We start from the raw sequence: 16,472 nt of genomic DNA on the forward strand, positions 1-16,472 counted from the left end.
AATTTCTGGGGAATATATAATGGATCATTAATTAATCATTTTAATGTTTTACATGTCATGTCATGACCTATGATGTTATCAACTTTTAAACAAAGTATGTTATTATTCAGCTAATCAAATCAGCCAGTTATGTAGCCACCTACCAAAAAACTAAATTATGCAGATGGGAAATGTGCTGTGACTTTTGAAATGTATTGTTCCCTAAAAAATTTTAATGTCGCAAAGTTCTTGATGTTAGCAAAACCCCTTATGAACCAGGTACCACAGGAACCCCTTGCTTTTCATATTAAAGACAAACAGAAAACATTTCACTTCCTTCAGGTGTTTTCCTTCAGTTGCTCAGTACAAAATTTGAGTTAAATAAATTCCTCAGTCTCCAGGCTCTGGTCCAGTACTGTCTACTGGATCAGGGCCTTGAAGAACATCAAGCTTAATCGACTGCTTGGAGTCAGCATTTATTCGCAAGTGGATATTAAAATTGTATGTTGCACTTTTGGGTATTTTAGGTTTATCACCTTTGGGAAGGTTTATCATGAATCCCCTAAGATACATAACTGTAAAAGTTAGATGCAAACATTTAGCAAAATTTGACTCCTTGAGGCAAATAAAAATAGAAAAAAAAAGACATTTAATTTGTAACCTGAGAATTTTTGACTTTATTTTGAGTTTGTAGTCAATGGGGAGCCACATTTTGATCTAAAATGCTTTTTAGGAGGTATTTTTCTCACCTCATGATGTTTCAGTTTCAGTTTATTGCCATTTGCAGTAGAAAAACCACATTGGAATTAAAAAAAAAAATTGTGAGCAGACGTCAGTGCACATCAAACACACCATTCATTCAACATGTACAGCATGATTAAAACCCCCAGCCACATAAAAATCTCAAAAGATGGTATTCAAAGTCAATAAATAGTGCCCGTGCAGATCCAAAGTGCTTTACTATAGTGCATTGTTTAAAATTTTCACAGCCTGTGGGGAAAAAACTCCTGCTGTGGCAGGATGTTGTGCTTTTAATGGCACAATACCTTCTGCCAGAGGGAAGCAGGTCAAAAACATCCCTGGCCGGATGATGAGATGGGTCATTAATGATCGATAATGCCCGAGAAAGAAGTCTTTTTGTATAAATGTCCTCCAGATCGGGCAGCTCCACACCTGCAGTCCTGCTGGCCGAGCGGACAACTTTGTGCAGTGCTCGTTTTTCTTTGTTTGTGGCATTACCAAACCACACTGTAACGGCTCCTGTGAGGACACTCTCAATAGCACAGCGATAAACGTTTGTCAGAATTTGTTTGTTTGGGGTGAAAGCCTTCAACTTGCGTAAAAAGAACAATAGTGTTTGGGTTCCAGCTTAAATTATTTGAGTCACACCCAAAAATTTGCAGTTTTCTGCCCTTTGCACCTCAACATTATTGATACGGATAGGCTTATGAGAGCTGTGTCCAAAATCAACGACAAGCTCACACGTTTTTGAGGTATTCAATTTCAAGTTGTTTTGTTCGCTCCACAGAACTATTTTTTTCCACCTCTGATCTATAACGCGAGTCATCATTGGCATGAATCAGAATCAGAAGAAGTTTATTGCCATTGCCAATGAACAGGATTCACAAACTAGGAATTTGCTTCGATATAATGGTGCAACATTAAACAGAGAGCAATATAAAATGCTAAGATAAAATATACAATATGTGCCAAAATAAGACAAAATATAAGATAAAAAATGACATATGAAAGGCTGTGTGAAACAGAAAGAAAGAGGAACAGAAAAAAACAGTGCAGTGGGAGGAGTGCAATTAAAACCAAAGTACATTGTCTAAAGTGACCCATGATAAAGTGACAGAGTTAAGGTTAAGGTGACTGAGTTATGAGGAGTTCATGAGTCTAACGGCAGAGGGGAAGAAACTGTTCTAATGGCGGGAGGTTCTGGTCCAGATGGACCATAGCCTCCTGCCCGAGGGGAGTGGTTTGAATAGACTGTGTGCAGGGTGAGAAGGGTCGGCTGTGATCCGACCTGCTCGGCCCAGAGTCCTGGAGACGTGCAGGTCATGGAGAGATGGAAGGCTACAGCCGATCACCTTCTCAGCAGAGGCCACAATGCGCTGCAGTCTGTGTCTGTCCCTGGCTGTGGCCCTGGCGTACCACACCATGATGGAGGAGCAGAGGATGGACTCGATGATGGCCGTGTAGAACTGCACCATCAGCTGGACAGGCAGCTTGGCCTTCTTCAGCTGCCGCAGGAAGTACATCCTCTGCTGGGCCTTCTTGATGAGGGAGCTGATGGTTGACTTCCACTTGAGGTCCTGGGTGATGGTGGTGCCAAGGAAGCGGTGACAGTCCACAGTGGTGATGGGGCTGTTGGTGAGGGCGAGGGAGGGCGAGGGGGCTGTGGCTTTCCTGAAGTCCACGATCATGTCCACTGTTTTCTGGGCGTTGAGCTCCAAGTTGTTGCTGTTACACCAGGTCACCAGCCGGTCCACCTCCCTCCTGTAGGCAGACTCATCCCCATCCAAAATGAGTCCGATGAGGGTGGTGTCGTCCGCAAACTTGATGAGCTTTACAGAGTCGTGGCTGGAGGTGCAGCAGTTAGTGTAGAGGGAGAAGAGCAGAGGGGAAAGGACACAGCCCTGTGGAGATCCTGTGCTGAGAGCCCGAGTGTTCAAGACATTCTTTCCCAGCCTCACATGCTGTCTCCGGTCCATCTGGGCCCGGGGCCTTACGTGGATTCAGCCTTTTGAAGTGTCTTCTCACGTCCTCCTCTTGGACGGAGAGGACAATGGGGGGAGGGGGGAGGGCAGCGGTGAGAGGGGGGAGGTCCATGGAGTTTTAATATCCAGTTGTGTGGGGGGTGGGGAGGTGTGAGTCCTTGTCTTCAAAGCGTGAATAGAAGACGTTCAGGTCGTTGGCCAGCTTCAGGTCGTCAATAGAACGAGGTGCTTTGGGCTTGTAGTTGGTGATCTCTTTCAACCCCCTCCACACAGAGGCCGAGTCGTTGGCAGAGAACCTTTGCTGCAGACGTGAACTGTACATGGATTTAGCCTTTGCCACCTCCTTGCTAAATCTGTACTTTGCACCTCTATAGCTGTCTCTGTCTCCTTCTCTGAAAGCCACCTCTTTCTGCTGACGGAGCTGCCGGAGTTTAGGTGTGAACCAGGGCTTGTCATTGTTATATCTCACCCTGGTTCGCTGTGGGATGATGCTGTCTTCACAGAAATGAATATATGACGTCACAGTGTCCGTGTAGTCATCTAGACTGTCTGTCGAAGCCTCAAACATATCCCAATCCGTAGTGCCCAAGCACGCACGTAGCTCCTCCACAGCTTCATTGCTCCACACTTTAGACGTCCTCACAACAGGTTTAGAGAGTTTTAGTCTCTGTCTGTATGCGGGGATCAAGTGGACCATCACATGATCTGAGAGTCCCAAAGCTACACGGGCCACCGCTCGGTACGCACCACTCACTGTCGTGTAACAATGATCTAACGTGCTCCCTTCTCTGGTTGGGCATTTAACAAACTGTTTGTATTTTGGTAATTCCTGACTGAGATTCCCTTTGTTAAAATCACCGAGAATTCTAACAAGAGAGTCCAGAAAGTCTCTCTCCACGCTCATAATCTGATCCGCAAGCGCGCGCTCGGCCTCGTGCACGTCCGCGCTCGGTGGAATATACACAGAGCAAAGTATGAAAGAGTTAAACTCACGTGGAGAGTAGAACGGTCTGGAGTTTGAGGAGATATTCCAGAGAGGGAGAGCAGTGTTGGGAGATCACAGTCACATCGGAGCACCAGGCGTTGTTGATATAGAAGCAGAGTCCTCCCCCTCTAGTTTTTCCACCAGAGAGTGCTCGGTCTCTGTCTGCGCGGAGGAGTTGGAATCCCTCTAGTTGGAGCGCGGAGTCCGGTGTCTGTGCATTTAACCATGTCTCCGTGAAGCACAGTACACAAGATGAGGAGAAATCTCTATTCTTCTTCATCAGCAGTGCCAGCTCATCCATCTTGTTGTGGAGTGAGCAGACATTGGAGAGAAATATCCCAGGTAGGGGCGTGCGCGTGCCCCTTCGTCTTAGGCGCATGAGAGCTCCAGCTCGTTTTCCTCTCCGCCGGCGTCTCACTCTTTTGGCCAAAAAGTGAACCAGTTCAGCTGCAGGCACTAAAAAAACTGGCATAATGTCCGTGGGTGTTGATGATCTGAAGTTAAAAGCTCCTCGCGGGTGTAGGAGCACAATGACACTCGATTTACGCACAAAAACAGACAAAACAGGGAGCACCAGAATACCAGGGTGCCTTCACGTGGCGCCATCTTGGATGAATCCATCTTGGATGAATGAGACCGATTATAGTTTTGTCATCTGCATACTTAATAATCAGATTGTTGGGATTAGAAGCAACACAGTCATATGTGTAAAATGTATACAGCAATGGACTTAGTATACATCCTTGTGGAGAGCCAGTGTTTACAATAAGTTCATCAGAGACAGTCATTAACCTTAACCCTTTGAGGCCTGCCAGACAAAAAGTTCAAAATCCATTTGCACATGGCATCACAAAGGCCAAAACTTTTCAGTTTTACAATGAGCCTTGCAGGAACCAAGGAATTGAATGCTGAGCTATAGTCCAGAAAGAGCATTCTTGCATCAGACTGCCTTTTGTCCAAATGCTTGTACACAGAGTTCAGGGCAAAGGCAATGGCGTCCTCCACGCTCCTGTTTTGTCTATAAGCAAACTGAAGTGGGTCAACGGCCACCGGAATCTGGTCTTTAATATAGTTCAACACCAAGCGCTCAAAACACTTCATTAAAACTGAAGTTAGGGCCACTGGTCGGTAGTCATTAAGACAAGACACTGGTGACTTGTTTGGCACTGGGATAATGGTTGACTTTTTGAAGGCAAGTGGAACAGTGCAGCGCCTCAGTGACAAGTTGAATAAATCCGTTAGAGCTGGGACAAGTTGTTCTGAACAGAGTTTAAGGACGCGAGGGGGGATTCCATCCAGCCCACTGGCCTTCCTCACATTTGTCCTTTTGAGGGACCTTTGGACGTCCTCCTGATGAAGAATAAGATAGTTCTCATCTGTGAATTCTGGAAACGAAAATGTCTCCCCGTTCCCAGTTTCAAAGCGGCAATAAAACTGGTTCAACACATTAGATAGAGAGCGTTCAAAATCAGTAATGGTCTCTTTCCTGGATTTAGATGAGGTGACCTTGTTTAGACCCTCCCACATACGTTTTGGGTCATTCTCTTTAAAAAAAATTTCAATTGTATGTCCATAAGAGCATTTAGCTACCTTTATAGAGTGCTCCACTGCATATCGGGCCCGCTTATATGCAGCAGCATCACCCGAAAAGCCACTAAAGCCATTAAAAGCCACTGAGCGCTCTTTCAATTTCATTTTAACATCCAAATTAAACCATGGATTTTGACTAGGGTGACGCTTAACTACTTTCTTTGGCACACAGCAGTCAATGCAAAATTGAATGTATCCAGTTAGAGCAACACAATATTCATCTAAATTCTCTGACTTAAAAACAGTCCAATCCGTGGCATCAGAACAGCCTTGGAGTTTCATTTCACTGTCCTCATTCCAGCACTGCACGATATGTGTTTGTGGCTTAATTTGTTTGCTCCTCTGCATGTATGTAGGAAGAAGAAAAATAGAGGAGTGATCGGATTTACCAAAAGCCGGTCTTAAACTAGACCTGAAAGCGGACCTCACAATACTATAGCAGTGGTCTAAAATACGTGCGCCTCTGGTCAGTTGCTTTACGTGCTGGTAGTAGTTGGGACGCACAGACTTCAAGTTACATCTGTTAAAGTCTCCTGCTACTATTATCACAGCATCAGGATGAGAGTTCTCATACGTGTCCAAAATATTACATAAGTGTCCAACGGCTGCCGTAGAGTCTGCCCCCGGATGGATGTAAACGGCGCAAAGAAACATCACCGTAAACTCCCGGGGAGATAGAAAGGACAGCACTTCACCACAGCACACTCCAAGTTAGCGTTACAAATTCTGTTAACAACAGTATTATCCATACACCACCGCTTATTAATGAGAAAACACACACCTCCTTTGGACTTCCCCGTTTGTTCCCTCACTCGGTCTAAGCTGTGAACAGAGAATCCTGGTGGTTGGAAGGCGGAATCGGCTACGTTGCTGTGGAGCCAGGTCTCAGTCAAACAAAACACAGCGCAATCCCGGGCCTCGCGCTGGGTATGGATTCGGCTTAGCAAGTCGTCGGCCTTGTTTGACAGAGACTGCACGTTAGCCAAATACAATGATGGCAGAGGGATTCTTGAAGAATGGCGACAAAGCTTAACAAGCAGCCCTCCTCGTTTCCTCCGATGTCTACGCCTCCAGCATACCGAAATATCCCCGATGTGTAGTCCAGGTGTAGGCAGAGCTCCGCGGTGTCTCCTCCCGGATCTTTCATGTCACAAGACTAAAGCCCCTGTCACACATAGCAAGAATGTGAAGGAACCAGGCCGACAAGGCAAATATGGTCATAATCCGGACGAAGTCGGGAGGAAAAGAGGTGTGGTCAGCCGTGTCAAAATGCATCCAGACTGCCTCGTGCACACCTGCAGGATGCAGCCCAAACATATTTCAGACAACAGTCAGATCACACAGACTGCTGTCAGATGCCACCAACATTGGAACTGTCACTCACTCACTCACTCACCCATGCAATCAAATCTTTGCTCATCTTCACATTCTCAGCGCTGAGCTGACCTCTCATCAGGAGGAGAGTGCGCTGGCAGGAGTGTGTGTGTCTCACATGACAGAGTGCACATGCATGTATGTGTGAAGAACAAGTGATTCAAACAGCGTGCAAGTGTGTGGCCAGATGAAATGCTTACTCAGCTGCGCGCATGTTCATAATGGCTAAATGAGCCACTAGGCGCGGGCATGTGCCTACGTGCATAAAACAGGTGATCAAAGCAGCGTGTGAGTGTGTGGTCGAAATGTTCGCTCAGTTGCGTGTATGTGTATTCATAATGACTGTTCCAGCCGCTCCATGTGCACACGTGGAGCGCACATTCACACACGTGTATGTATGCACAAGCACAGGGCCTGTCCAGAGAGCGCACAAACAGGCTGACAACTGTCAGTGATCCCCTGTTTGTGTACAGTCCGGTGAAAAATCCCTTTAGCTGTTTGATTAGTATATGCTTGCATTGCTAGACTTTATTCATCCGGCTGGACTCCATTACTGCTGCTGAACTGTGCTGACAGTGCGCCAAGTTCCCACATGTGCACAACATTCTTCAGATGCAGCCAGCAAACTTTTTCATCTCTCTTTTTTAAACGCTTTTTTTGTGTGTGTTTGGCCATTTCAGCATACTTGACACGCATTTTAACATAAATAACTGCAGTTGGATTATCGGTGCGGGACGGAGCTTCACATGGTATTTATTTATAACAGAGTTGGATTATGCATTTGTCAGATGATCGACGGTGCCAGCAGACAGTGCAGCTGGGTGAAAGGGACTTGTGGTAAGGTGCATGTGTATTTATGTTGCGATGGGCTGGGAAAACATTTCCACTTCATACCTGCTGCAGGAGGTGAGCATGTAATAATATATGCATTACAGTGGTGACATCCCGTTCAGCTCTGTTGCGGGGCGCTGCACTGAGTCTCTGACGTGTGCACAGTGCCACATACATGTTACTACTAGGGCTGGGCAACGTTAACGCGCTAACGTTGCGTTAATTATTGAGGTCATTATCGCCGACAATTTTGTTCCTCCCCTTAACGCTGCGTTTTTTTTTTAGTCTTTTATGACTGTTGCTTGTTGCCTTTTATTTTGAAAGCGTCAGTCGGGGGCGAGCTTATGCTGCTGCTTCCTGCTGATAGCTGAGTTCACACAGAAAACGACACGAGGATCGAGAAAAGTACAGGCTATGCAATGCACAACACAGCAAAATGCAGAAAGACGCCGAACCTTTGAATGGACATTTTCGGTACAAAGTTCTACAGGATCAGGCCCGGATCCAGACCTGTTTGGACCGATGCAGCTGCATCGGTCAAATTTTTTTTTACGCATCGTTCGTCATCGGTAAAAAAAAAAAAAATCTTGAATAATCTCGAATAGCCGAACGTGTCCCCGCGGTGAACACAGCTTTTCGGTGGTTTTCATGTCAACCTATAGTCTGTAAATGATACGGATTTTTCCGAGTTTCAGAGTCATACGGACGTACAAGTAAAGTCGGATATTCAGGGTTTGGTCTGTAATAAACCATTTCTGCAGCGCGGCTCCACTTTGAAACCATGAACCATTGAAGCAATGCTTTGATCCAGTAGCTCGTTGGTTCTTTGATTCACTGCTCTTCAGAAACGGCAAGCTGCTTCTTAACCCCTCGCAAAGCCATTAAAATATCGTCAGTCACTTTTGTGTGGATTAAATTCACTAACTGGGACTCTGTCTTGTTGCTGTCAGGAAACGAGAATTGTCCTCCGTTCCGTTCACACAGCTCGAAACGCTGCACGGCTGAGACAGTGTCCGGTCGGAATTAATAACTTCAAAATGAATTGCCGCTTTAAATAAAATGACACCTCTTTCCAAATGTAATACAGACAAGAAACTACAATTGACTAAAATGTTTTTTTTTCCTCCCAAAATGAAACGTGCTGTGTTTTCTTTTCAAATTACATCCTGAAGTGAAGCACAGCAGCTGTAAGCTCAGCTCAGATATATGGAAACACATTCATGCCAATGTCTGAAAGGAAATGCTTTTGACAAAAACTACAGATTTTGTTTATTCCTATTTATGTCCAGAGACCAATGATTCACCATGTAGAGTTCATTATGTACAAAGTTTAAGGATCCAGTGACCAAATTCATATTTATTTACTTTAAGACTCAATAAAATGTTCAATTTCAGTTCAATTTAATCGGCTTATAAAGTGCCAAATCACAACAAAATGTAAATATACATCACAATTGTACACATATCAAATTGTGGTATGTGTACAATTGTGACATATTTGTTTTAGTACATTTAGTCACGGACATGAATATTGTTATTAGGGCCCGAGTAGGCAACGTCCTACGAGGACCCTATTGTAATTGCACTGTTTATTATTAGGGCCCGAGTAGGCAACGTCCTACGAGGACCCTATTGTAATTGCGCTGTTTATTATTATTATTTATTATTATTATTATTATTGTTATTATTATTATTACAACTCCTGGCAAAAATTATGGAATCACCGGCCTCGGAGGATGTTCATTCAGTTGTTTAATTTTGTAGAAAAAAAAGCGGATCACAGACATGACACAAAACTAAAGTCATTTCAAATGGCAACTTTCTGGCTTTAAGAAACACTATAAGAAATCAAGAAAAAAAGATTGTGGCAGTCAGTAACGGTTACTTTTTTAGACCAAGCAGAGGAAAAAAATATGGAATCACTCAATTCTGAGGAAACAATTATGGAATCACCCTGTAAATTTTCATCCCCAAAACTAACACCTGCATCATATCAGATCTGCTCGTTAGTCTGCATCTAAAAAGGAGTGATCACACCTTGGAGAGCTGTTGCACCAAGTAGACTGACATGAATCATGGCTCCAACACGAGAGATGTCAATTGAAACAAAGGAGAGGATTATCAAACTCTTAAAAGAGAGTAAATCATCACGCAATGTTGCAAAAGATGTTGGTTGTTCACAGTCAGCTGTGTCTAAACTCTGGACCAAATACAAACAACATGGGAAGGTTGTTAAAGGCAAACATACTGGTAGACCAAGGAAGACATCAAAGCGTCAAGACAGAAAACTTAAACCAATATGTCTCAAAAATCGAAAAATGTACAACAAAACAAATGAGGAACGAATGGGAGGAAACTGGAGTCAACGTCTGTGACCGAACTGTAAGAAACAGCCTAAAGGAAATGGGATTTACATACAGAAAAGCTAAACGAAAGGCATCATTAACACCTAAACAGAAAAAAACAAGGTTACAATGGGCTAAGGAAAAGCAATTGTGGACTGTGGATGACTGGATGAAAGTCATATTCAGTGATGAATCTCGAATCTGCATTGGGCAAGGTGATGATGCTGGAACTTTTGTTTGGTGCCTTTCCAATGAGATTTATAAAGATGACTGCCTGAAGAGAACATGTAAATTTCCACAGTCATTGATGATATGGGGCTGCATGTCAGGTAAAGGCACTGGGGAGATGGCTGTCATTACATCATCAATAAATGCACAAGTTTATGTTGATATTTTGGACAATTGAAAGGATGTTTGGGGATGATGAAATCATTTTTCAAGATGATAATGCATCTTGCCATAGAGCAAAAACTGCAAAAACATTCCTTGCAAAAAGACACCTAGGGTCAATGTCATGGCATAGGGTCAATGTCAATGAGCAGATCTGATTTGATGCAGGTGTTAATTTAGGGGATGAAAATTTACAGGGTGATTCCATAATTTTTTCCTCAGAATTGAGTGATTCCATATTTTTTTCCTCTGCTTGGTCTAAAAAAGTAACCGTTACTGACTGCCACAATCTTTTTTTCTTGATTTCTTATAGTGTTTCTTAAAGCCAGAAAGTTGCCATTTGAAATGACTTTAGTTTTATGTCATGTCTGTGACCTGCTTTTTTCTACAAAATTAAACAACTGAATGAACATCCTCTGAGGCCGGTGATTCCATAATTTTTGCCAGGGGTTGTATTATTCTCACTCTTGAAATCGGAATTTCGGCCTCTTCCCATGCTCAAAAACTCACCAAACTTTCCAAAGTCATCCGGTCGGATCCGAAATTCGATATTTTGGGGGCGACGCACATGGTCGCAGAAAAACGCGAAATAGCGCCCCCTAGAAATTTTCAAAAACTCCTCCGCTTTGGGCTTTTTTCGTCGTAGCCTCACGAAATTTGGTACACGTATTTACCATGCCAGGACGCACGAAAAAGTCTCTTACTGTCATGGTGAAATATCGACAGGAAGTCGGCCATTTTGATTTTAAGTTTCGATTTTGAGCAAATTTTTGCCATTTTTGGCCATTTCCACTACTTACATTTGAACGAACTCGTCCTAGGGATTTTATCCGATCATCTTCTAATTTGGTCAAAATCATCACAACACAGTGGTGATCAAAAGTTATCAAAAGATTCTAATTAAGTCAAAAGGCGTGGCTACTAGGGGTCGTCAAACTTTGGCGAGCTTTTCGGAGCACGCCATTTCACTTCGAACGGCTGTCATGCCCACATACTTCATCATAGATCCTTCAAACGTGCTGGACATGATGAGGGCTCTGCCCTGAACGTCTACATATCTTAAGTTCCCACCTGCACCATAGCGCCCCCCGGTAGTGGCAGGAAATGTCCTATTTTTACTTTAAGAGGTCCTGATGTCACATACCTAACCCAATCAACTTCATTCCACTTCTAAAACATGCAGACCAAATTGGTGAACGTAGGCGATGAACGCCGTGAAGTTACGAGTAACGGCGTCCGTGTGGCGTCGTGCCGAATATTGCCCATTCGCCATGAAATTACGTTCTTCATTTTGACGGCTTTAATTTTGTCACATCATCATGAAAATTGATACACAGGTCGAGCATGACAACCTCTTACAATTCATAGGGGCGTCGCCCATGGGCGGGGCAAAATGCCTCAACAGCGCCCCCTTGAATCTTTCAAAAACCCCTCCACATAGGGGTTTTTTTGGAGTAGGGAGATGAAAATTGGTACACATGTGTGACTTCCATAGACGTACATAAAAGTCTCTTGCACCATGAGTCTACTCCAAACAGGAAGTCAGCCATTTTGAATTTTCTTCTCATTTTGGCGTGGTTTCCACATTTTGTATTTGAACGAACTCCTCCCAGGGATTTTGTCCAATGCACTTCAAATTTCTTTGACAATATCCAAACTTGATACTGACCAAAAGTTATTGTAAGCTTTTCTCTATGTTTGAAGGGTGTGGCCGCTATGGTGCCGCCATTTTGACCCTTTGCCATGGAACATCAAGTCATGATAACTCCTTCATGCTTTGCCTGATTGACTTGAAACTTCACATGTATGATGACGGTTGGCCCCTGAACACACCCGGCCCCTCTGTTTGTACACTGAGCACCCCCTAGTGGATGAACAATCAACATATCATAACTCCTTGATGCACTGTGTGATTTGTTTAAAATTTTAACTACACTCAACAAAAATATAAACGCAACACTTTTGGTTTTGCTCCCATTTTGTATGAGATGAACTCAAAAATCTAAAACTTTTTCCACATACACAATATCACCATTTCCCTCAAATATTGTTCATAAACCAGTCTAAATCTGTGATAGTGAGCACTTCTCCTTTGCTGAGATAATCCATCCCACCTCACAGGTGTGCCATATCAAGATGCTGATTAGACACCATGATTAGTGCACAGGTGTGCCTTAGACTGTCCACAATAAAAGGCCACTCTGAAAGGTGCAGTTTTGCTTTATTGGGGGGAATACCAGTCAGTATCTGGTGTGACCACCATTTGCCTCATGCAGTGCAACACATCTCCTTCGCATAGAGTTGATCAGGTTGTCAATTGTGGCCTGTGGAATGTTGGTCCACTCCTCTTCAATGGCTGTGCGAAGTTGCTGGATATTGGCAGGAACTGGTACACGCTGTCGTATATGCCGGTCCAGAGCATCCCAAACATGCTCAATGGGTGACATGTCCGGTGAATATGCCAGCCATGCAAGAACTGGGACATTTTCAGCTTCCAAGAATTGTGTACAGATCCTTGCAACATGGGGCCGTGCATTATCCTGCTGCAACATGAGGTGATGTTCTTGGATGTATGGCACAACAATGGGCCTCAGGATCTCGTCACAGTATCTCTGTGCATTCAAAATGCCATCAATAAAATGCTCCTGTGTTCTTCATCCATAACAGATGCCTGCCCATACCATAACCCCACCGCCACCATGGGCCACTCGATCCACAACATTGACATCAGAAAACCGCTCACCCACACAACGCCACACACGCTGTCTGCCATCTGCCCTGAATAGTGTGAACCGGGATTCATCCGTGAAGAGAACACCTCTCCAACGTGCCAAACGCCAGCGAATGTGAGCATTTGCCCACTCAAGTCGGTTACGACAACGAACTGGAGTTAGGTTGAGACCCCGATGAGGACGACGAGCATGCAGATGAGCTTCCCTGAGACGGTTTCTGACAGTTTGTGCAGAAATTCTTTGGTTATGCAAACCGATTGTTTCAGCATCTGTCAGAGTGGCTGGTCTCAAACGATCTTGGAGGTGAACATGCTGGATGTGGAGGTCCTGGGCTGGTGTGGTTACACGTGGTCTGCGGTTGTGAGGCTGGTTGGATGTACTGCTAAATTCTCTGAAACGCCTTTGGAGACGGCTTATGGTAGAGAAATGAACATTCAATACACGAGCAACAGCTCTGGTTGACATTCCTGCTGTCAGCATGCCAATTGCACGCTCCCTCAAATCTTGCGACATCTGTGGCATTGTGCTGTGTGATAAAACTGCACCTTTCAGAGTGGCCTTTTATTGTGGGCAGTCTAAGGCACACCTGTGCACTAATCATGGTGTCTAATCAGCATCTTGATATGGCACACCTGTGAGGTGGGATGGATTATCTCAGCAAAGGAGAAGTGCTCACTATCACAGATTTAGACTGGTTTGTGAACAATATTTGAGGGAAATGGTGATATTGTGTATGTGGAAAAAGTTTTATATCTTTGAGTTCATCTCATACAAAATGGGAGCAAAACCAAAAGTGTTGCGTTTATATTTTTGTTGAGTGTATGTGATGAGTGGGTGCCCCTGCATGCACATGCCCACATGTGCTCACAAGGGCACCCACTGGCCTGGGTAGGCAGTTGCGCAGAACGAGGGCCCGTATATGACTGCTTGCAGTCCTAGTTATTATTATTATTATTATTATTATTATTATCACTCTTGAAATCGAAATTTCGGCCTCTTCCCATGCTCAAAAACTCACCAAACTTTCCAAAGTCGTCTGACCGGATCCGAAATTCGATATTTTGGGGGCCTCGCACATGGTCGCAGAAAAATCGCGAAATAGCGGCCCCTAGAAATTTTCAAAAACCCCTCTGCATAGGGCTTTTTTCTTCGTAGCCTTACGAAATTCAGTATTTACCATGCCAGGACGCACGAAAAAAATCTCTTACTGTCATGGTGAAATATTGACAATGTCCTATTTTTACTTTAAGAGGTCCTGATGTCACATACTTAACCCAATCAACTTCATTCCACTTCTAAAACATGCAGAGCAAATTGGTGAACATAGGCGATGAACGCCGTGAAGTTACGAGTAACTGCGTCCGTGTGGCGGCGTGCCGAATATTGCCCATTCGCCATTAAATTATGTTCTTCATTTTGACGGCTTTAATTTTGTCACATCATCATGAAAATTGATACACAGGTCGAGCATGACAACCTCTTACAATTCATAGGGGCGTCGCCCATGGGCGGGGCAAAATGCCTCAATAGCGCCCCCTTGAATCTTTCTAAAACTCCTCCACATAGGGGTTTTTTTGGAGTAGGGAGATGAAAATTGGTACACATGTGTGACTTGCATAGACGTACAAAAAAGTCTCTTGCACCATGGGTCTACTCCAAACAGAAAGTCGGCCATTTTGAATTTTCTTCTCATTTTGGCGTGATTTCCACATGTTGTATTTGAACGAACTCTTCCTAGGGATATTGTCCAATGCACTTCAAATTTCTTTGACAACATCCAGAGATGACACTGACCAACAGTTATCGAAAGCTTTTCTCTATGTTGAAGGGTGTGGCCGCTATGGTGCCGCCATTTTGACCCTTTGCCATGGAACATCAAGTCATAACACCTTCATGCTTTGCCTGATTGACTTGAAACTTCACATGTATGATAACGGTTGGCTCCTGAACACACCCAGCCCCTCTGTTTGTACACTGAGTGCCCCCTGGTGGATGAACAATCAACATGTCATAACTCCTTGTTGCATTGTGTGATTTGTTTAAAATTTTAACTGTGTGATGAGTGGTTGCCCCTGCATGCACATGCCCACATGTGCTCACTAGAGAACACACTGCCCTGGGTAGGCGGTCGCGCAGAACGAGGGCCCGTATATGACTGCTTGCAGTCCTAGTTTTGATATGAAACAGGATAACAAATGACCTGCCAGTGGTTTTATATTTGATTTCATTAGTGTGTTTCAGTTGAAATTTACATTTTCAAATTTATGCAATGTTCATTTACATTTTCAAATAAAACTGTGCTTTTAAGCGGCTTTTGAATTCATTTTTGGGTTTCACATATACCATGCGATTAATCATGATTAATCACAGAAAGTCATTGAGTTAATGCGATTAAGATTTTTTTATGTTTGCCCACCCCTAGTTATTACATATCAACATTTCCTTTGCCCTCCCTGACCAGGGTCCAGTGGAGGTGGACAAACGTGGCAGAACATGCCGGCAGGCTTGCTGTGACTGATCGACCTCAGAGCTCAATCAACCGTGATCAGATCATTTCAGATGCTGTTTTGATGCCACCAGAATACGTAGACTGCGATCAGATGATGCAAAAACTGCATATAGACCGCCGTCAGATGTGTGTTGCATCTCGATGGCGGAGTATTTTGAACATGTGCAACACACCTGGGACAGCTGAGCGAATGGGTCCAAATACTTAAATCTTCACAGACTGCCGTTTGTTGGTCTTCAGACTGCACCTCAGTATTTCCCGATTGTGGCCGCATGGGTCATTCTGACGCAGTTCAGCCACAATCGGCGTATGTGTGATGGGGTATAAGATTCTCTTACCTTTGTAAATTTCTGCAAGAAATTTCAAACTTCTCTCTAATTGTGTTGGTTGGTTGGTGGTTGAAGTACCTGATCCTGAATGTACCCACTTAGCCAAAGTAGTGGTCCAGGCTGTCTCCACAGACATGGCTATTTGTGGAACAAAGGAATAATTCCCATGGAATGGGGATTCTAAAGGGTTGTACGGCCACACTAGGACTCCATCAGCATGCCTCTCTGTTCTGATTCTTTAGGTGCAAGGCTTTTTCATTTTCTTCATTAGCCGACACTTCTCCAGTTAACCTGCATGCTTGACACTAATACAACCAGCTGGTACTCATGTGTTTCAGCTGAGAGAGTCTCTGCAGTTCATTTTACCAAGCTCTGTGACCACACCTTTTCTGGCTCTGATAAGAGTCCTTCTCTGTTTGTTCCTCTGAAGGTCGGGTCCCAATGGTGATGTGGTATGCCAAGTGTTCACTGAGTATGCTCGGGCCTGTGCCCATGCTGACCACCCACTGCACAAATGGAGGCAGCACATTCCTCAATGTGGTATGTTTACTCGCCTCCAAGTGTCTCAAACTTTGCGCCACGGAGACCTGAGTCTTGAGTTAAGCCAAACATTACAGTAAATAAATTTAAGGCTTAGTTATTCTTCATCAAATTAATCATCTGTTTGGGTTTGTTAGACTGATAA

At 44.1% G+C, this 16,472-nt stretch overlaps 1 protein-coding gene across 1 annotated transcript in view; it reads left to right on the plus strand.

Moving 5' to 3' along the window:
• The window catches only part of otog (otogelin), a 336,135-nt gene that overhangs the window by 99,109 nt on the left and 220,554 nt on the right, over positions 1-16,472 (plus strand). Inside the window, exon 11 of the mRNA XM_034163547.1 lies at positions 16,218-16,327. Coding sequence (XP_034019438.1) covers positions 16,218-16,327 — 110 coding nt within the window. The remainder of the gene's footprint in view (positions 1-16,217; positions 16,328-16,472) is intronic.

This window comes from Thalassophryne amazonica, chromosome 2 (genome assembly GCF_902500255.1).
Source record: "Thalassophryne amazonica chromosome 2, fThaAma1.1, whole genome shotgun sequence".
Classification (NCBI taxonomy): Eukaryota; Metazoa; Chordata; class Actinopteri; order Batrachoidiformes; family Batrachoididae; genus Thalassophryne; species Thalassophryne amazonica.